Here is a 21878-nt window from a genome sequence, read left to right on the forward strand (position 1 = left end):
GTTCCTATTTAGCAAGACTTATATGGATTTTTCTTATAACAAATGTACAGCAAAAATTTACTACTACAAAAATAGTGCATGTAGCAGGGAGTCATAATTGCATCATTGATTAACAACAACAACACTCCTTTTGAAAAACAGCTTTTGTATCTTTGCTTTTCAGGTAAAGAAAAATATATTAGCAAAATATCCCCATAATATATTTATTATATTATTATAATTAAACAATATTTACATATCTATATTAATAATTATAGTACTTTTTATTAACTCTATCCAAATAACATTTTTTTTTATTAAAATCACTTTTCTTGTATATATTTCTATTCATAACTTAATTCATTCAAACACGCTTCTTACTTATAAAAAGGATAATAATCAAATTTATTTTGGTTTAATTATTGGTCGAGTCCCTAAACTTTTACCAAATTTTTAATTAGATCTTTATTTTTTATTTTAATTAGATCCTTGACTTGTATTTATTTTTTATTTAGATACATATGTTTAATAAAATTAAGAATGAAATGATCATTCAATGATTTCAAAACATGAAATTAAGTAGAAAACGGTTATAAGATATAAATTTATTTTATTAGATATATTAAAAATTATGATTTTAACACTTATATATTTATCTTCACATGACCGGTATTGATTTGTACTTTTTTAACAAATCTCAATCTAAATAAAAAAATGATCCATAAAACTATCGTAATAGAGAAATTATAATAATTTACATATCATATTCAATCAACTTAATTAAATCAAATAAAAAACTTGATTAAATATTGTCTGATTGACCATGGTGAAACTATTAAGTACATAGTTATGTTTTATTAAAAAAAAGTAGATATTTAATTAATTAATGAAATGCGGTTTATAGAACCCTATAATCAAGTTTGAACCAAATTTTGTCGAAAAAGAATTTGCAGTATGGGGAAATGCTCTAGTTCTTGATATTTGTGACAGTAACCAGTATGGGGAAATAGTGGGTATAAAATACCTGTCCCTAATCACACTATTTAGCGTTAAGATGCTTATAATCTTGATCCGAAGAAACAATCGATAATCCTACGCACTTACCTATCATCGAAGGTAAATTCCATTTTAGCCTAAACCAAATAAATTTCAGTGTCTTGAAATAAGATTAGATATTTCTAGAATTGAGTATAGTAGCAGGTGATGCTGTCACAGGAAGGCCAAAGACGAGAGCGACAAATAATCAGTTGTTCAATTTGCAGCCGGCCAGAACCGCCGGCGTGCTGCCTCCCAAAAGAAAAACGCGATAGGGAAACGACAAACGTAGAATCATGTCAAATCTATTTTTTAATTATTTCATAATTAGTCAGAGGACTTTTCAGTTGGGAAAAACGAAGGAAAGTGGATAATTTTTTTTTCTAAATTATCAAATGATATAATATTTTAAATTAATATCCAACAGCAATGGATAAATCTAACCATAATTTATTATTTTTGAATTAAAAGTCGTAGACTAAACTGTGTTATGAGTTTTGTTTTATTTTTTTTCATTAAAGTCATAAAGAATTCATGACTTTAATTTTTTATTTTTTTAATACGATTTTAAAGTTGTTGGTGAATAATTTTTTAAATTCATAAATTATTTACGACTTTTAAAGTCGTAAATAATTTTCTTTTAATTATTTAATGAATTACTGTATATTTTTATAAATTTTATTTAATGTTTTTTATATTAATTTATTTAATAATTTTTTATATTTTTGTATATTGTTATATTTGATATACTTTTTATATTTAATATTTTTTATATTTTTTTACTAATGTTAAAGATTATTATTTTTAAATTAGAAAAATAATGCAAGTAAAACTGAATCATACACGACTAATATTATTTCTATATTTTAATTTTATGTTTATGTTTAATTTTTATTATTTATTTTATATGGATGTATTATGTTATTTTTATTTTAACAATTAATTTTATTACTAAATTAATTTTTGTTCTTAATATTAAAATAATTTATAAAATAAACTTAATTAATATTTCTATACGAAATCATTAATTTACCTAATGATAAATTTAAAAATTAATTAAAAAGATTTTAAAAAATTAATATTGTTTGATAAATTATAAATTATTAGTTAATATTAATAACAAAACATTTTAATATTTTTATTTAAATTTAAGTCTTTTGTATTATTTTTTTAATTCATAATATAAATAATAATCCTTAGTATTAGTAAAAAATATAGAAAATTTTAAATATAAAAAATATATTAAACAAAATAATATAAAAAAATATAAAAAATATTAAATAAAACTAAAAAGAAAAATAATTAAAATAAAAAATTATTTATGACTCTGAAGTCTTAAATAATTTATGACATTAAAAAAAATTTCACATACGATTTTAAAATCGTGTTAAAAAAAATTAAAGTTATAATTTTTTTTACAATTTCAATGAAAAAAAGCAAAATGTAATTTACAACTTTCAATTCAAAAGTTATAGGTTATCCTATAACTTAATTAATTTTTAGGTATTAATTTAAATTTTGATTCATTTAGTAATTTTGTAAAAAAAGAAAAACTCCCTTTTGTTGTTTCGCATGCGAATTGAAAGTTGAGAAAAAAAATAATGGAATGTTATTATGTTAAGGTAAATGTTTATCATGACCCCTTAATATTGATTAGAAAGATACTTACCCTCAGTATTGATTAAAAAGATACTTATGAAAAAAATTCATCAAAATATTTTTAACGTTTTTTATAATAAAAAATATTCAGTTCACGAATTAAATGAATTTTTAGTTTTTTTTAAAGAGTTCATTTTTAATATCTCAATCATTTGTGTGAATGTGTCATATTAGTCACTTTTTTCATAAAAAAATGTCTAAAAAAGAATATCATTTTATTCAAAAAAATAAAATTATATTTAAATCCTTAGGATTTCTTTAAAGATTAGACACTGTAAGTTCGTTAATTTTAGTTGTCCAGACAAGAAAAGGACTTTGTTGAATGATGTGAGCCAATGTACAAAATATCCTTATCGTTGTTGATCCATTGGTTTTGTCGCTACCCTTCTGGATGGCACAGAATCTAAAAGAGATTCACGTGGATTCATTGGATGGATAGAAACATCAAATTAACGAGAATTGCCTAAATTAATTTAGTTAAAATACATTTTTAATAGTAATATACAATAATCAGAAGAAAAAAAACATAAAGAAACAGAAAATACAATAACTTATAAAATAAAAAACTTAACGGACACCATGAAAATGAAAATAAAAAACACAAGCAAAGCCAAAGAAATTCACTTATCCACTTTTGTCTTGGTGATCCGAATCAGCCAAGCAGAAAATCCTCTTCCAGTTTTGCGTAAGCATCTGGAATCCTTGCCATGTGCATTGTAAATGCAAAATACAAAATAGCTACTCCAAAATTGTCCTATTCTACAGGCCAACCCTCTTGTTCCCATCACGCTTCTACTACTTCACTCTCGCCCATAAATTATCTCGATTCTCACACAATTCTTCCACTCTTTGACTCTATTCAGTTCTTGTCCAGTATTATCAAATGGGTACCCTCGGAAACGAACAACCAGGTACCCAGATCCCAGAAAACGCTAAAAGTTTTTCCCTTTTCAGATACAATTCACCCTTCATTCAGATCGTACTCATCGGGTTGGTCTGTTTCTGTTGCCCGGGAATGTTCAACGCCCTCTCCGGCATGGGTGGCGGTGGCCAAGTCAACTCGACCGCCTCCAACAACGCCCTCACCGCCCTCTACACCACCTTCGCCATCTTCGGCATCGTCGGGGGCGGCATCTACAATATCCTCGGACCCCACCTCACCCTCTTTGCAGGTTCTCATTTTATAAATATTAATTGTTAGTTTTTATAAAGCAGAATTCTTTTGTTTTTTATTTCATTCTGCTTTTACTCTCTGTAGCAATTTCAATTGCAAACGAAAGGTGCACGTGAACCTTATAAACTCATTCTCTTCGCAGGTTGCTCTACCTACGTCCTCTACGCGGGCTCCTTCCTCTACTACAACCACTACCAGCACCAGTTCTTCGCCATCGTCGCCGGCGCCATCCTCGGCGTCGGCGCCGGCCTCCTCTGGGCCGCGCAGGGCGCCATCATGACCTCGTACCCCCCGGAGAATCGCAAAGGCACCTACATTTCAATTTTCTGGAGCATCTTCAACATGGGGGGTGTCATCGGTGGCCTCATTCCCTTCATTCTGAATTACAATCGCGGTGACTCTGCTGCCACTGTCAACGACGGAACCTACATAGGATTCATGGTATTTATGTCCGTTGGGGCTGTTCTGTCGTTGACCATCTTGCCGGCCAGCAAGGTTGTTCGCAACGATGGGACTCGGTGTACTAACATGTTGTACTCCAATGTGGCAACTGAATCTGTTGAGATTCTCAAACTTTTCTACAACTGGAAGATGCTTCTTATTATTCCCGCTGCTTGGTCTAGTAATTTTTTTTACACCTACCAGTTTAACCATGTAAATAAGCCGCAGTTTAATTTGAGGACTAGAGGGTTCAACAATGTGTTCTATTGGGGGGCGCAGATGGTGGGTTCTGTTGGGATTGGGTATGTGATGGATTTCAGCTTTAAGAGCAGGAGGAAGAGAGGGGTTCTGGGGATTGGTGTGGTTGCTCTTCTTGCTTCTGCTATTTGGGGTGGTGCACTTGCAAATCAGATAAATCATGACTCCAGGGTGATCTTGGATTTTAAGGACTCGGGCTCTCGGTATGCTGGGCCTTTTGTTTTGTATTTCAGTTTTGGGTTGCTGGATGCCATGTTCCAGAGCATGGTCTATTGGGTTATTGGAGCCCTGGCTAATGATTCTGAGATTCTTAGCAGGTAAATTATTTATTCTTTGATTTTTTTTAATATTTTTTTAGCATATGATTGCAAAGAGTATCCTAAGTCAATTACTAAGATTAATCTCTTTCAAAAGATCTGTTGACACTCCTAGATGAGTTTGCCTCCTTTCAATCAAATTTTCTCCATATGTAAAAGTCAAGATTCCAATCCCTAATCACTTGTTTAGGGAATCAGAATCTGTCAATCACTCAGACCAACCACTTGTTTGTCTCATCTCATGTTTAATTATTTCTAATCCCTGATCACTTGCTTAGGAAATCCGAACTCGTTGCTACCTAGACCAACTACTTGTTGTTCTATCATGTCTAATAATTTGATTAATTTTTCTATTTATAATTAAGGGTGTAGGTCAATCATGCTTGAAGTTTGGGTATTAAATATTAACTATTGTTTGTGCTTGTTATACAGGTATGCTGGGTTCTATAAAGGCATACAAAGTGCAGGGGCAGCAGTGGCTTGGCAAATTGATAACCAGAATGTGTCCGCTATGGCTCAGTTGATTGTGAATTGGGTACTCACTACTGTGAGCTATCCGTTGTTATTGGTTTTGATTGTTTTGGCTGTGAAACAGGACAACAAGGGAGAAGAGGAACCTATCAAACAGGTCGCTCCTTCGTCAGCTGAAAATGGCTTTGTCCAATGATATTGTTACCTGTAAAATCAATTGCATCCTTTGTCTTTATTTCTGTTGTCTCACTTGTTTTTATCACATAAAAGTCTAAAATGGATGAATATTTATTTGTATGTGTTCATGAATGGAAATGGAATTCGCTTGTCTGATGCCTCGGAGAATATTAAAGGCGACAAACTAATGCAATTTATATTGCGACTATAAAAACTTGCAATGATTGCGGGATGGAGTGTAAGACGTAACGCGTGAGGGAATAAATATTTGTGTATGTCACTATTTATGAAGAAAGAGGTAAACGTAAATAAATATTTGTGTATGTCACTATTTATGAAGAAAGAGGTAAACGTAAAATGTTACTAACATCTAATTGCAAGATGCCGCTCGGTGTTAGAGAAGGATTTTCAAACTAGCCGGCGACATTTTGACATCCAAATGTTGTATCTCTCAATTGTCTACATTCAAATATATTTTTTTGTTACAGCTAAATGTTTTGTGTTTACATGTGAATGATGTCAGGAAAAAAAAAAAAAAACAAGAAAAGGGGTTGGCAGAAGATACGTTTAAAAAACAATTTGATCTAAAGAAAGCATTTATGTGCTGTTGGGCTGTTTCTCTTTTTATGATACCTGAATACTTCATTATTCTAATTTTGTATTTGGATTGACATAGTAAAGAATTCTTTTAATATTAGACTAAAGAATTAATCCTTCAAAGTAGTCATATCTATTTGAGAGATAAATCTATCTACAGTTATTTTTTTAGTGCAAACTTAGGATTCAATCCCTTATCATATTCTTAATGAAGAAAAATATATATTAATTATGTCACACGTGATGGTTTCATGATTTTGTAGTCAAGTAAACGTAATAATAAATAATTATTTTTACATTTCATGGTATCATCTAGATTTTATTTAGTGGAATATAATTGATATATTTTTATGTCATCTAAACACATTATAAACAAATTTTATTAATATTTGTTATTTTTCTTTATATTTATTTTCCCTGTGCATATACCTTGCTATCTTATCTTTTACTATATATGTTTCATAAAATTTGCTGGTAAACTAGTTAAAAGCTATAAGTTAAGGAGCTAAAAAAATTTGAAACTTATAAGCTAACTACTTTAATGAGTCAGAGTGTATGTTGGATAGTTTAAAATGACTTTATCTTTGAAAGAATGTAATGCATCTGATGCCTTTCAGCCTTTGCTAAACATACTTTATGTTTGTTTCAAGCTAGGGATGGTGTTTTTCGTGCAACCCCCTAGCTTTTGAAATGGAAGGACAAATTAAATTTTTATTTTGAGATGTCAAGTTTTTTTTATCTATTTTGTCTTCAACTACATAAAAGAGATTGATTTTAAAATTAATCATGTGATAATAATAGACAAGTAAACACTCATCCTATTGTAAGAGACTAATCTTTTTCTGTCATACTTATTCTTGTTAAGATTATATTTTTATATTATTTATAATTCAAATTTATTAATAGTAATATTATGAACTAAATATGTTTTTAGTCTTCACAGAAAAACATGACAACATTTAATTTTAGTTGATAATAAAATCATTTTTTTGTCTCCTATCCATGAAATGAAAATATGTTATATGTGATTCTTAGTTTTCATGAGCAAAAGACTAAAATAAAGAGATTATTTTTTGTTTAAGGATTAAAAATGAACATTGTCTTAATTATTGGGTTTAAAAACATATTTAAATATAATATTAAACAGATTATTGTTATTACTTAAACTAATATGTGTTTCAATAAATAGTATTATAATTTACGTAGTAAAAATATTAATTACTTATTTCACCTAAAAGATTTATAACTTATAGGATATCAAGAATAAGATCAAACGATACAATTAAATAAAAAACAATACTTAATATGTATTGTGTTAATACATTTTATTATTTTTCTCTAATTAAGATTAATAAAATATCTGAAAATTATGTATATAGGTAAATTGTTGCGTGTGTGTTATTGAAATAAATAAAATAATTTTTGTATTATTGAAATGTTGCTCCGAGGAGTGAAAAGGGTATTTTGTGAATTTGACCATCAGGACCTATTACACATGATAAAATTTATACTGGCTCAGGATTGTTACAAGGGATGCATGGAATATCATCTATAGAGTTACGAGAGGTTCCTCACTCTTCTTATCCTCTGCGTTAACTTCCTCCTTTTCAGGTTCCTTGGTCTCAGCCTCCTCTGCCTTGGCTTCCACTTTCTCCTCTTTAGCCTCAGTCAGCTCTACCAGAGGCTCTTCTTTCTTGTCACCCTCTTCCTGGGTGTTCTCCTGCACAAAATAAATAACTTGTTTAGATTCACGTTAGATAATTCATAATGCTTACTTTCAATGCTCACCTTGAAAAATTGATTTTAAGTTGTGTCATGCCATGTGTCTTGATGTGTTATGTGTGTTCTGAAATGAAAAATGGGAAGAATAAAGTAAAAAAAGAAGAACACAAACCTGAGCAACAACGGTCTCAGCTACCGGGGCCAACTCTCCTTCGTTCAAGGCAACTTCCTTAGGTGCGCTCACACAACCTCCCATTTTTAATATAAATTAACAAGGAGGAGGTTATGTGTGATTGAAGGAGAAAACACCGTACAATATTAATGGAAAGAATGCTGAGGGTTAGGAAGTGATGTTGGCCAAAGGGTATTATATATACCTATTGGGGTGCTAAATTTTAGGAGCAGTTTTCGGGTTGTAATAGCAATTGGATCTGGCATTGTGGGCTGTTTTGTGGCTGAATGCAACGCTGCTCTTTCGTATGCATAGCTGGCCGATGGAGTTGATTATGAAAGTTGTCTCCCCTTTTATTTTGAGGCTGGGCTTGTAGCATCCATAAATACTTAATAAAATATTTATTTTATTCATCATGAAATGATTCTTATCACTATTTACTAATAGTAAATTTGTAAGTATTTGCAATTCGGTTCGATTAGGAATGATAATGTGTAGATTTTGAGTAGGTTTTCCCCACTTATATATCTTATAAAAATAATTATATGACCCCTTAAAACTTATAATAACTATTGTTGAAAAATATACATAAATTTAATATGTTAGTATCTTAATTAGTTGACACTTAAGGAGAGAGAGAAGAGAGAAAAAAAGTGTAGTTACAATAAGTAACATAATATGATAGAAAGAGAAAGAGATAAAGAAAATTTTAAATTTTTATTTATTAAATTATATTTCTCATGCTAAGAAACTTTGGACTCGACTGCGTTTTTTCTCCAACCAGAATTTTATGAGTACTAACATCACCCTCTGGTTGAAGCATCATTTGACGGACTCTCGCGGGATCCTCTTTGTTGCTACGATTTGGTGTGGATATGGAAATGGTGCAACAACAGGAATTTTGATAGTGATAAGTGAGATATCCTTCAAAGTCCTACGATGGATATACTCACTCCACTCCAGGATGACAATATTGTTTCTTATATGAAGTAGACTGGTGATTAAGCTGGTGGAGGCTCCTCTCCGCGTCACCGGTATGCTTACCTCCTGCTTTAGATTACTCAACTTACAAGTAGGGACTAGTCACTTTCCTTTGTGTACCCATGTGCCTTGACACATCACAATGGGATGGGGTGAGATCGATATTCTCTCTCCAATTTTTTGATTGTCACCTTTCAACATATTTTTATATCCCTTTTAGATGTCCGTCGTATTAAAATTTGTTATCTCGTTTCTTTATGTGACAAGATATTGGATATCTCGTCTCAAATTAAATAAGTTGTTTTTTATAATTATATTAAAAATTTGATTTTAGAAAAAAATTAATCGATTGTTACCATTTATTTTTAATTACTTATACATCATTAAATTCATTGTAGTGTATTTGTTTACAAAAATCGTCAAGAAATTTTTTTAAAACATGTAAAAATTTTAAAATAAAATTAACAATTAATAAATAAAATTTTAATAGTTGGCACATGTACAAGGGGTAGTGACATCTTCATTCTCGAACCCGACCCCACTTAAAAAAGTCGGATAATCCCTAAACTCGAATCCATACCTGATCAATTTAGATATTCTCTATCAAAGTTGAAAAGGATTTGAACGAGTACCCACAGGTACGGGTTTCATCATAATTGTGAAACTGAGTTCGATCCGACCAGTCGAATTGGTCTAACCGAGACTCGATGGTCTAACTGGATCGATCACGTAATTAATCCGGGATGATCCAATCAAACTCAATCGGTTAGGTCATTGGATCTTAGTTAGATCTGTCTGACCCGATTGATTTTACAAAAAATAAATAAAATGAATCACTTTTACAATATCGTTTTGATGTCTGATCGTTATTAATTATTATTTTAAATTTTTGAGTATGAATGAACTTTTTTTTACATAAATAATATTAATTATATACTTATATAATATATATAATTTTAAATTTTAATATCTTAAATAAAATTAGACTAATTAGTGACTCACTAACCTATTGACTGACAGGTTAGGAGTTCAGCATACCTAACTGTTCTAGACTTGCGATTTTCCGTTTCCTGCTCTAGACACTCTCCTTCCTAGAGATAGTCTAGGGTAATTTCTTTTGTTACTTATCCACATAATCAAAAAATTAATTTCATGCAAACATGTACTAATCATTAAAAAAAAAACAAGTTTGTTGTCTACAAAGGTTAATACATCTGATCAAGTCTTTCACTTACATTAGTTTATTATTATTATTATTATAACGACAATAATTGGGACTTAGATTCAATTATCATATTTTCTCAGTTGATACTTGATAATAGAGGATATATAAATTTTACTATAAATTCTCACTATGATTTGTGGTCTTACCTAACCTTGCAAAGACAGTGTGTTCTTCTAATCTAATATTACAAAGATTAACTTTGTTTTTATGAGAAATATTATAAAGTGACATGAGATTATTTTATTTTAACCGATTATTTTGAATTCAAATTTTAAATATTTAGTTTTTTATTAATACTCAAAAAAAGGATTTTGTTGCATACAATAATTTTATTTTGTTTGAGCAAGATTGCTTATTTATAAAAGATATTTGTTGTCTTAAAAAAGGAGAAAAAATAAATTTTAGTCAATGGTTTTTAATACATTTTTTACTAAGCAGGTTTATATATGTTAATATGTTAACATAGGAAAAATTAGTGGTGATTAGATCATATATGCTTTATTTTAATAATTTTCATAACGAAGTTATATTTGAATTTTTTCATACTTTTACTGTTAAAAAATATTTTTATATTTAATAAAAAATAATGAATAAAACAACATTACGTGAATATAAAACTCAATCTACTCTATTAAAAAATTATACATTTTTTATCAATCACAAAATGTTGTGACTTTTTAATTTATATCATCACGATTTTTTATCGCATGCATAAAGTATATAGCTGATAAGATGTTAAAAAAGAAAAAAAAATGTGCTGTTGATTTCTATATTTTTATTTTTGTTGAATATGATTTTATATTGATAAATTTGATCTTCAAACTTATAAATTTGTTTTCTAATTGTTTATTTATGAAAAATAAAAATGTTCAAAATAGAGAGCAAATTTGAAAATCAATGTGAAATTATAAGGAGATTTTTTTATAAAAATTAAAAATATATTTTCCCATAAAAAATATCATGTATAAAAAGAAATCCAAAAACATTTATTAAATTGAATATCTTCTATTTTCTGTCTCACGACTCACTCTACTCACGATTCAAGTCTCATACACTGGGTGTGGTAGAAAAATACTACTATAAGAATGGATTGGACAAACTGCAAAATCAATGATGAAGATTGATATGCAATAAAGAAAATAAAAGTAACAAAGAAAGGTGCGGAGCAAATCATGTAATTATAGAAGATAGAGAAATCGCAACACATTAATTGCAATTTCAACTCCCATATATCATTCTCGTTAATTTCTTAACCCATCTTCCAAGCATTCTTATCCGACAAGGATTCCTTTCTCTCTCTCTTGATCCAATCTTTTCGTCCATTAAAATTAGGATTTTAAATTCTCAATTTTCAATTTTCAACTCCAATCCCTCCGGCGAGCTTTCCAGGAAGCTCGCTTCTCTCCGACCATGGCCGGAATCACCAAAACCTCTCACTTTTCCGTCGTTTTGATCGCCGTCGTCGCCCTCTGCGTCTTCCCGGCAGCGACATCCGATAACGTGGCCTCGGCGGTCCTCGGGTTGCCGTCCCATGTCGCTGGCGAAGGAAAGAACTTGTGCAGCGCGGCAGCGCCGTCGTCGTGTCCCGTGAAGTGTTTCCGAACCGACCCGGTTTGCAGCGTGGACGGCGTGACGTACTGGTGCGGGTGCAGCGAAGCCGCGTACGCCAGCGCACAGATTGCGAAATTGGGGTTCTGTGAAGTGGGGAATGGCGGCTCCGTCACTCTTTCTGGTCAGGCATTGCTTCTGGTGCACATTGTGTGGCTCATCGTGTTAGGCTTCTCCGTCTTCTTTGGTCTCTTTTAATTTTTTTAATGCTGAGAGCTGAGGAGCAAACGTAACACAATACATACACACTCATGTCTCTCACTTTACAATGATGTAATAGCTGTTTTTGGTATTATGTAGCACTAGGAGTTTCACAACGTTATTTAATTCAGAAATTAAAATACTTTGGCCTCTTACGGGAGATACTAGCTAGCTTTTATTGATTGATTCGCTGAAAATGCAGATTTACATTTTTGTCACTGTTCATTCGATTTACATTTTGGGGACCACTTTCTGGCCATTCTTTTTATTTGTTCTTATTATCAATCATCTTGCTCAAGTGAAACTTAACCACAATGTCAATCAGCTAATGGTTATTGATCAATCTTTCCATCTAAGTGAATGTTAACATATGAGATTGATGTGATGTTTAGTAAGTTATTGTTTGCCTTTTGAATGCATTTTTCTTTTCTTAGACGAAGTTGTAGCTTGTTTCCAAATTCCTTCGGTGATAATAACTTAGTCTGTGTTTCGATTACTTTTTTTAAAAAATTAATCTTTTCCCAATTTTGCTATTGGTTTATCTTTAATTAATTGTTTATTTGTTTGTTTTCCACGTAAATGCCACGTTAAAAGTAAGGATATAGGGAGTTCGTTCCTTGATGGTATTTATGTCAGAACAATATGAAAAGAGTAGAGAGTAGAGGATGAAAACATTTATGCTCGTTTTTGGTTTGGACATCCTTTTATTAACTTGTTGGGATTGAATTTTCCAATTTTGTGTTCTCAATCTTTTTCTTTTGAGAATATATAACTATTTGAGTTTTACTCTATATGCATTGGTATTGAATATTTGCTATAAGCGGTAAATTATCATGCATTGTTGCCTCTTCTCTACTTCTTTTGTATTATGATCTGTGTGTTGTGATGAGAGTGGTTGACTCAGCAGCTGAATTACTATATTATTAAGTTGTCAAGGATCTCTACTTAATTAGATGCTGTTAAAATGTGATTAAAGTATTTTTGTGTTTTCACCTAAACAAGAAATCAAATTGATTTTATTATCATTTACTTGATGTTTTCCCCTCGGAAGCATTGTATGGCACATGCTTTAGATGATAATCCGATTATTGTTAATTTCCTCACAGCGTAATGTATATGTGAAATTCACTGTTTGTTTCTCCCCTCCAGTTTTGAGTTCAACATGTGATTTTTTCTGGCTTGGGTGTTATATCATATGCAGTATATATAATCAATTTATACCATCGTTAAGAATACAGAAACCAATTTCAGCTTCAACAATAACCATGTTCATAAACTAAAGCTCCCTGACTCGCCCAAGTTGTCAAACGTATGCTCTCCAAAACTCCTAATGAATCTCCAATCCATACAAATATCAATCAAGGTCTCTTAAACGATATTGATGCAGTTCATCATTTCTTGTGGCCATATTAGAAGGCCATCTTTACATGTAATTTGTACAAAGTGGGAGAGCAACTCCCATTATAGTTGGCCTTATAATTCATTTAATTTCCTTTACACTATTTTAGGTCACACTAACATATACATACATTACGAGTATAGAGGTTCACCGGTTGAGTTAGATCAGTTTTAAAGAAAAAAATTGAATCCAAATCCAATAACTTTGATTTTTTAATTCACCATGTAATCGGTTTAGTTTAAAATTTATTTAATTTAATCTAATTTAAAGTGATTTGGATTAGATAATTTTTATTTGAGAAAATATTAAATAAATGAAAAAATATATTTGAAAATATCAAATAAGTTAACCAATTTATAACACATTAGATATATATATATATATACACGCAATTACTATATAAAAATAAACGTAAACAACTTTGATAAATATATTTATGCATCTTAATTCAAATAAGTAGTAAGAAATATTTTTTTAACTTATTCTTGCGAATGAAATAGCTTGCAATATTTATTTTTTAAAATTGTAATAGAAAAATGTTTAACCTATTTTACTCAAAATAGCATAAGTATTAATATGCGGGGTTAGTATGAGTCACGAAATTAAGCTAAGAACTCATTTAAGACTTTAGTATTAGAATAATTTTTTTTTTGGAATTCTTAAATATTGTGTGGCGTTGTAGAAAATGATTAGGAATGTAAACCCAAATCAAATGCAACAATTTTTTCCCATCAAAGGATCCTTGTGAAAGAGCATAAATATGTGATTAAATGTTTTCCCTTGGAGCTTGACAATATTTTCTACAAATCATGTAGTTTAATAATCACGAGTCAAACCTCTACAAAGTCCACGAAAATGCAATCCTCAACCCAAGTTATGCAAAATGGTGATTAATCATCTCACATAGACATAATAACTGAAAAATATTAAGGGAAGATATCAAATGGGCATATATGGGATGTAATTAAATCAAATAGTCATCAAGGTTAAGCTCCAATCTTAGAAAAAGGAAACTACTCACACTGTCCCACATAGATGTGAATAAAACAAAAACAAAAATGAAAAGTGATGCTCTTGCCTATAATCTTAAGAAGGTCTATTTAATTAAAGCTAGTGAGTTAGATTTATCGTGTTTAAAGATTAAAAATGTTTTAAACTTTCTTAAAATGCAAATAAATCATAAATAAATGCAAAAATTATTAAATAATAATTAAAAAAATAAAGTGTCACATCAATGAGTTGGATCATCCAATTGATAGATTAAAAAAAAACATTATTAATCAAATGACATCAAATTTTAATGAATTGGATTGAGTTTTACCTAAGTAAAAAAAAATGATTTGAACCAAATGTTTGGGTCAAGTTACATCAGGTTCTCATGAGTTACTTGCAGCCATGAACACTCTTAAACATCCAAGTATCATTAGTATAAATTCTCAATGTATGCGGTAAGTATCCAATACATTGCAAAAATATTCAATAAAAAATAAACATTAAAGTAAATATATTAAAAAGACAAAATAACAAAGAAGGCAAACCTAATTAATTGAAAAAATATATTTTGAAAAATAAAAATAAGAATATATATTATTTTTCTCTTAAAAAAAGTACACTATAGAATTATATTATTTCCAATAAAGTATATTCAGACTTAATATATAATGTTAGATTTGAAAGTAGTTAATTTTATAGTATGAATAATTAAGATTTAAAGAAAAAAAACAATATATAAGGTAATAATTAAATTAAGAATATAAAAGAGTAAATTTTATAAAGAAAATGCTTAAATAAAATTTTGGTATTTTAATTTTATCCCATCCATAATTTTGATATCCTTATTTCAAAATAGAGATATTGGATTATTCTATTTTAGAAAATCCACAATTTTATCTATATTTATTTATTTTATTTCTTATATTTTAATTAATTAAATCATTATCATGAAGCATGAGAATCAAGATATTATTTCAACTTTCAACTTAACCAAAGATTTTATATTCAAATTTTGGGTATCTAATTGTGCTAGAAAATAATTTTGTTATCCATAGTGGTGTCATCCAACTTAAATAAAATTAATATGTTAGCTTTATGACTTAATAAAATTAAAATAAATAAAAAATAAAACTTAAATAAAATTAAAGATTTAGTCAAAATTATAAATTTTATAAAACAAAAGGACCAAATGTTTTTATTTTAAAATGAAGAAGTAAAATTGTATTTAATCTTAAAAAAATAAAACTAAAATAAAAATATATAAATAATTAATTCACGCAAAGAAAAAGTAAAAATAGAAAAGGTATTTTTCAACTCCTTTTATAATGGTATTTTTCAACTTTTATGTCTTAAGAAAAGAAATAAGAAAAGTATAATGAAAAATGATTTCAACATAGGGAGTCAAAGATGTTAACTAACTAAAAATTACAGAGGTTTCACTAGGATTTTATTAAAAGCAACTGTCAAAGAGAAACAAAGAAAATTCTTGCACACCAAAGAAAGATTGCAACAACTGCACGAAAATGGCGACCATTTGGAAGACCAACGCATCGAGAAACGCAGTGCGTTGTTTGACGCAGTCCTTGGCATCCACTAGCCGTACCCCTTCGCTCCCCTCTCATTTCTCCTCCGTCCGCTACCTCCGCACCGGTCGCGATCCCAGCTCAAGGTTAGTTTTAGGTTTTGCAGCCAACAAATTACGATTCTTTTTTCTTTCTTTCTTTCTTTTACTTGATTTTGAGAGTTTTTGTTGTTGAATAGGACTTATGAGATAATTCCGCCGGTGAATTGGGGGATTCGGATTGTGCCGGAGAAGAAGGCGTTTGTGATTGAGCGATTCGGGAAGTACGTCAAGACTCTTCCCTCCGGAATCCATTTTTTGATTCCCTTCGTTGATAGAATCGCTTATGTGCATTCGCTCAAGGAAGAGGCTATAAGCATTCCCGACCAGAGTGCTATCACCAAGGACAATGTCACCATCATCATTGACGGCGTCCTTTATGTCAAGGTAGAACTGTCTTTCTGTCTATCTATTCGGTTTTTGTATTTGAGTGCTTAGCGGCTTTGACTTGTTTGAATAAATTTCTTAATAAGCACTTGTAGGAGAAAAATTAACAAGGAAAAATGAATTTAAGTTAAATTAGCTTGTGTATAAGCTTCAGCTATAGAAGCTCTTTCATATAGATACTCACTATAGCTGATTTTAGTTTAAGTGTTCGATGATTTTAACTTACGGGAGCAGTTTGACTCATTTAACTTCTTTTTTTATTTTTTTTCTCCAATTGTTTATTAAGAACTTTGTCAAAATAGGGCTATGTTTTATTTATTTATTATTGTTTTTTATTTTGGGAGTTCAGATTGTGGATCCTAAGCTGGCGTCTTATGGGGTGGAGAATCCCATTTATGCTGTGATTCAGCTGGCACAGACAACAATGCGTAGTGAGCTTGGTAAGATTACTCTTGACAAGACCTTTGAGGAAAGGGACACACTCAATGAAAAGATTGTGGTGAGTTTAGATATTAGTTCTTTGAATTTGATGTTTGTGTAGTTATTTGCTCCCCCTTTTCTTACCTGAGGAAGCATCTTAGGTACTTTAATTTCAGTCACGCTTAAAGCAGAACATAAATTAGTTCTAAAAAAATAAAAAAAGTCTCTTTTGATGGAGCTATGCAAACTGTGGAAAGGATGATTTGTTTAACTTATAATTTCATAGTTCTGCACCAATGGGGGTTGGGTCTAATAGAAGGAACAAGTCCCTCACAGTGTGACAAACTAAGGTTTGAATCTCTACTAGGAGAGGTACCCACATTTAGTATTTGACTGTGCCTTAGAAGTATATATGTGAGAAACCAAAAATTTTAAAAAATAAAAATTCAGTCCTGCTTCAACCAAGTTGTATATTGAGGAAATAAAATTAGAAACCAGACAGTAGCTAAAGATGAAAATGTTGTAACAGTAGTTGGTTGTGTGATTGGTTTCTTTCCTACTGCGATCATGTGCAATGTTGTGTAAGTCCTTAACTTATGATAACACAGGAAACATTTCTTACAATTGCTTATGGGTTCATATATTAGATTTATTGATAAAGTTTTACATAATAAGCAAGAACATAGTTCCTAAGCCAGCTTGGTGCCAATGAAATAGTATTTAACAATGATAGGAGGAGATAATAAACATGAACCGAACCAACAACTCTGGGCTTTCCCTTCCATAGGAGTTAGTCTTGTGTTCTCTTTCTGATGTATCCTAAAAAAATACTGACAGAGTTAGTCCTGTGTTAGCCATATAATGGTTAATTGTGTGACAAAATTATTGCAGGAGTCCATTAATATGGCTGCAAAAAGTTGGGGTCTGGAGTGCCTTCGATATGAAATAAGTAAGTTTTGGAAATGGATAAATAATTTTCTATATTTTTTAGTTGACAGTTTCTGCATAATTTCTTTCATGCTTGTCCTTCTGTAGGGGATATCTCTCCTCCACGTGGAGTGAGAGCAGCTATGGAGATGCAAGCAGAAGCAGAAAGAAAAAAGAGAGCTCAAATTCTTGAGTCTGAAGGTAATCAATTTGATATTCCAATCCATCGTATGTTCAATTTTTCTTATTTTTCATCATGAATATAGTTTTAGTACCCACGTCATTTAACCGAAAAGGATCCTATTACTCACCCAACTTCTACATGTAGCTTCTGTTTTTACTGGTATTGGTCACCTGTGGTGTTAAACAGGAGAAAGACAGGCTCACATAAACATTGCTGATGGAAAGAAGAGTTCAGTGATCTTAGCATCAGAAGCTGCGAGGATGGATCAAGTTAACAGAGCTCAAGGTTAATTACATCTTGATAAATTAGTTACAACTTCCAGTTGTGTTGCAATATTAATTCTTTAAGATAAGCTTTGATGTCTGCCGAGCATGATGTGAAATCCCTTCATTTGATTTCAAACTGTCGTTTGTATCAAGGTATTTCATAGGTGGATTCTTTTTTTGAGAGGAATGATCTTTTGCATGACAAGATGATAACGAATTGTGCATTAGACCATAGTCTTATTTGAGTAGCTGATTTATGTTCTTTTATAACATGCCACCATTGATGTGCTGTTCAATTTGGCATGACTTCTGTTTTCTTCATCTATCAATTTCAGTTGGTTGATTTGATATCTTTATAACCTCACAAGTCATAATTAACATGATTCTTCTTCAGGTGAGGCTGAAGCTATCCTTGCTAAAGCAAAAGCAACGGCTGAGGGACTGGCTGTTGTGTCAAAATCCCTAAAAGAAAATGGAGGACCTGAGGTGAGGGTCTTCAGCTTTTTCATATTCCATATATCACTGCTTCTACTAGCTGTGATCTATATGTTGATTAGTTTTACTCATTTTTGGTTGTTATATGTTGCATTTACTAAAATTAGTTTATTCACATCACTTTTGTAATTTTTCTAGCTCTTCATGTAGATTCTTAGATTGTGGTGGTCAAAAAAGTGTATAATGCAAATCGCATATGGATAGATCAATTGATTTCTATTGTTTGTATGTCGATGATGGTCAGCATTTTTTTATTCTTGGTTTGCCATTCCAGCCATATAGACTGCATGTGTGAGTGACTGAGAGACTTCTGTATGTAAACCACATTATTGATTGTCCTAGTCAGTTTTAATACAGGATCTGGTTGACTAGTTATAATGTTTGATTTCTTGAAGACATTCAAATATGTGACCATCTAAATAGGTAGAAGGGTTTATTATGTTGATGTTGGTGTTATCGCCGAAGCTGGGGAAAAAATGTGGTGAATTTTGGTGTATATAACTGCCTCTTAATTGTCACATTGTTTTAACCTTATTGATTCCCATGGAATAACAGGAAAGGGATTAATATTGTCATTTGATTTGCAGGCAGCAAGTTTAAGGATTGCAGAGCAATATATTCAAGCTTTCAGTAACATAGCCAAGGAGGTGATATATCCCATAAGCTTATTGATATTCACCTGCACTGCATAATTTGTTTAGTTTCATTTTTTTATTTATTTTATCTTTACTTTTTCCTCAGGGCACAACAATGTTGCTTCCTAGCTCTGCATCCAATCCTGCTAACATGATGGCCCAAGCTCTTACTATGTATAAAAGCCTGCTTGGTAATCCTTCCAGTGGTAAGCTTAGTGGAACTGCACCCCCTTCAATAGCAGGGCAATTAGAAGGAAATGATTCATCCAGTGAGGTTAAAGGCGAGAGCTCGACGAATGCTACTGTAACTAGTGGAATCCCGGATTATCGTGGAAAACCTGGATTTTCACTTCAGAGCCCACCAAAACGGGAATAGTCTTTCATTTTATAAAACTTGCCTTTTTGATGAATTCAGTTTTTTGATTTATGGATGTTGCTGTGGAAATTGAGTTCGGACTTTAGAGAGAAGAAGGCGGAAGAGTCTGGTTGGAATTGCATTGCTGGTTGTTGTGGCATTTACCACGGGATACACGTAGTTTACTTTTTATTTTTATTTTTTTATCTCTTCCTAACTGACAAATTTGGGGAGGAAATAATGAAAAGAAAAGAAAAGAGTTATTCTGTCCTCTCATGTCTGTCCATACTAGTGTTTTCTTTCTTTAATGCTTGCCTGCATACTCGCTCTATGGCATCGCTTGAATTTAGATGAAAATTTTAAGGATCTTGTTAACTAGAAAGTCTTTGATAACATTACGAATGTATTTGAAATCATGGTGTACGTGTAATTTCTTAAATTATTTGATATTCCGTTTGTAATGGGGTGTCCATTATCCAAATGGTTGAGCGTAAGACATACATACACTAATCCTTCTCCTGCTGTATATTTCAAAATTATTCAAAACCCAAATATTCTATCTAGAAGATTTTGGTGAAGTTCCATGTTCTTTCTACAACTAGAAAAGTGTTAGTTTGAATTAAGTTTATTTTAAAAATTCATCATTTATTTTTATCTACTTTTAAAGAGATTTTTGTTTAACTTAAATAATATTTTAATTTCTAAAAATATCACGTTATTTATTTTAGTTCTTATAACAAAATTATTCATTTTTGTCTTAGAAAATTACAAAAATTGTATGTTTTTAGAGCATCTCCATTGGTACCATCATAATGGAGTTGCTTAAATTATTTTTGGGAAGTCTTGCAAAGAGATTTAAGAACTTCAAGTTTTCTTTCAAATGATGAATTTTTTAAGATCTTAAAATGACTTCAACAATTGTTTCACAATTTTTAAGAAGTGTTAAGGACAACCGCTTCTATAATTATTGTTATTTCAATTGCTTTGCCTCAATGATAAAACTGCATAATAACTTTTTTTTAAGTATAACAATCTTATATTCTTTTTTAATAAAACTAAAATATAAGACCATGATATTTTTTTATGGAATAAAAACTTATCTAAACCTTCTTTGTAAATTAACTCCAATAATGCTCCAAAACATAGCATGTATTTGTAGAAGTTCACAAAAATGATCACACTATTTCACTTAAGGTTGGAACTTGCCATGATTTTGAAAGTGAAGCCAATATTTTTTCACAATCCTTACACCACTAACAAACAACGGAACTTGTAAGCATGATACTAGTAGTAAATAACTAGAAAGTATTAAAATGCCCAAGGTTAAAATATGAAGATTAATAGTAGTTATCAACCAACAGGTTCTGGCTAGGAGTATAGATTTCATTAAAAATGACAAGTCATATTTTCTAGTGAAGATTAATTATTGACAAAAACTTGTAAATAATTTGTGAATTATAAGCAAATGTTCAATCCCGCTTACTCTGCTCTTTTCTCATTCTCTCCTATTTTAACTTCTCTACTAGACCAGCACCTGGTACCACCACAATTTTCAAAGCTGCTTGAACTAACAATTCAGCGCATTGCACACAGATTTCTAGCAAGGATAGCCTCGAAATACAACTCCAACGTCGCATATAATAACAAATTCATCGAAATTCAAAAGACTTGTTAATGATTGTAGTATGATTCTTCAATAGGGTCGTCTTGGCTTTGCAAGTTTTAGCTGAATTGATATGAGTAAATTCTTTAGGGTGGTGGATGGGAAGTTCCTATACGTTTCATGGATATAACTAAAATAAAGGCAATCCAAGTTCACAAAAGCATGCTATATGGAAACACATCAGAAGCACTTGAGAAACACATCAAAGCACTTGAGATTGTCATGTGAATTTGGATTATTGGGTCAAGTGTCACAGCCACGGCTCTATAAATAATAATTATAGACCCCACAGGCAACAGGCATAGTTGGATATTGGCAGCCTCCCTGACATCCCTCACTAGAAGTTCATAAATCCGGGAAAATAATGAAGGTACGACTAAATGCATTTTAGAGGTAATGGAAATGTTCTACGGAAAAGAAATTGTAGTTTAAAATGAAGTGGGTATGTTGTGCGTCTAACAAGCAATATGGGAAAGACTAAATGGCTCAAGCCTACCAACTTGATATTTATATTGA

General features: G+C 30.9%; 3 protein-coding genes across 3 annotated transcripts; all 3 read left to right on the top strand.

Moving 5' to 3' along the window:
* The first annotated feature begins 3083 nt into the window (after window positions 1-3083).
* LOC100796714 (UNC93-like protein 1) lies at window positions 3084-5667 on the top strand. Its single transcript, XM_003522472.5, has 3 exons — window positions 3084-3845; window positions 3990-4863; window positions 5296-5667. Exons 1-3 carry the CDS (start codon window positions 3557-3559, stop codon window positions 5528-5530), a joined length of 1398 nt encoding a protein of 465 aa, XP_003522520.1. The 5' UTR covers window positions 3084-3556; the 3' UTR covers window positions 5531-5667.
* A 5657-nt stretch (window positions 5668-11324) lies between these two features.
* Window positions 11325-12304, top strand: LOC100797240 (uncharacterized). Its single transcript, XM_006578802.4, has one exon. It carries the CDS (start codon window positions 11619-11621, stop codon window positions 12012-12014), a length of 396 nt encoding a protein of 131 aa, XP_006578865.1. The 5' UTR covers window positions 11325-11618; the 3' UTR covers window positions 12015-12304.
* Window positions 12305-15817: 3513 nt separating this feature from the next.
* On the top strand, window positions 15818-20244 carry LOC100776545 (stomatin-like protein 2-like). The gene is made up of 9 exons (NM_001255339.3): window positions 15818-16078; window positions 16171-16417; window positions 16767-16916; window positions 17729-17786; window positions 17873-17965; window positions 18135-18233; window positions 18609-18700; window positions 19297-19356; window positions 19451-20244. The coding sequence occupies exons 1-9, from the start codon at window positions 15933-15935 to the stop codon at window positions 19718-19720; spliced, it is 1215 nt and encodes a 404-aa protein (NP_001242268.2). The 5' UTR covers window positions 15818-15932; the 3' UTR covers window positions 19721-20244.
* The last annotated feature ends 1634 nt before the right edge of the window (window positions 20245-21878 follow it).

The sequence above is a fragment of the Glycine max genome, chromosome 4 (genome assembly GCF_000004515.6).
Source record: "Glycine max cultivar Williams 82 chromosome 4, Glycine_max_v4.0, whole genome shotgun sequence".
Classification (NCBI taxonomy): domain Eukaryota; kingdom Viridiplantae; phylum Streptophyta; class Magnoliopsida; order Fabales; family Fabaceae; genus Glycine; species Glycine max.

What these genes read in the sequence shown, in the direction of transcription:
- LOC100796714 (XM_003522472.5), top strand. Translation starts at nt 3,557, where the DNA reads ATGGGTACCCTCGGAAACGAACAACCAGGTACCCAGATCCCAGAAAAC. An exon ending in CCACCTCACCCTCTTTGCAG is followed by an intron (nt 3,846 to 3,989) that starts GTTCTCATTTTA and finishes TTCTCTTCGCAG; the next exon opens with GTTGCTCTACCTACGTCCTC. An exon ending in GATTCTGAGATTCTTAGCAG is followed by an intron (nt 4,864 to 5,295) that starts GTAAATTATTTA and finishes CTTGTTATACAG; the next exon opens with GTATGCTGGGTTCTATAAAG.
- LOC100797240 (XM_006578802.4), top strand. Translation starts at nt 11,619, where the DNA reads ATGGCCGGAATCACCAAAACCTCTCACTTTTCCGTCGTTTTGATCGCC.
- LOC100776545 (NM_001255339.3), top strand. Translation starts at nt 15,933, where the DNA reads ATGGCGACCATTTGGAAGACCAACGCATCGAGAAACGCAGTGCGTTGT. An exon ending in TCAAATTCTTGAGTCTGAAG is followed by an intron (nt 17,966 to 18,134) that starts GTAATCAATTTG and finishes GGTGTTAAACAG; the next exon opens with GAGAAAGACAGGCTCACATA. An exon ending in TCAGTAACATAGCCAAGGAG is followed by an intron (nt 19,357 to 19,450) that starts GTGATATATCCC and finishes CTTTTTCCTCAG; the next exon opens with GGCACAACAATGTTGCTTCC.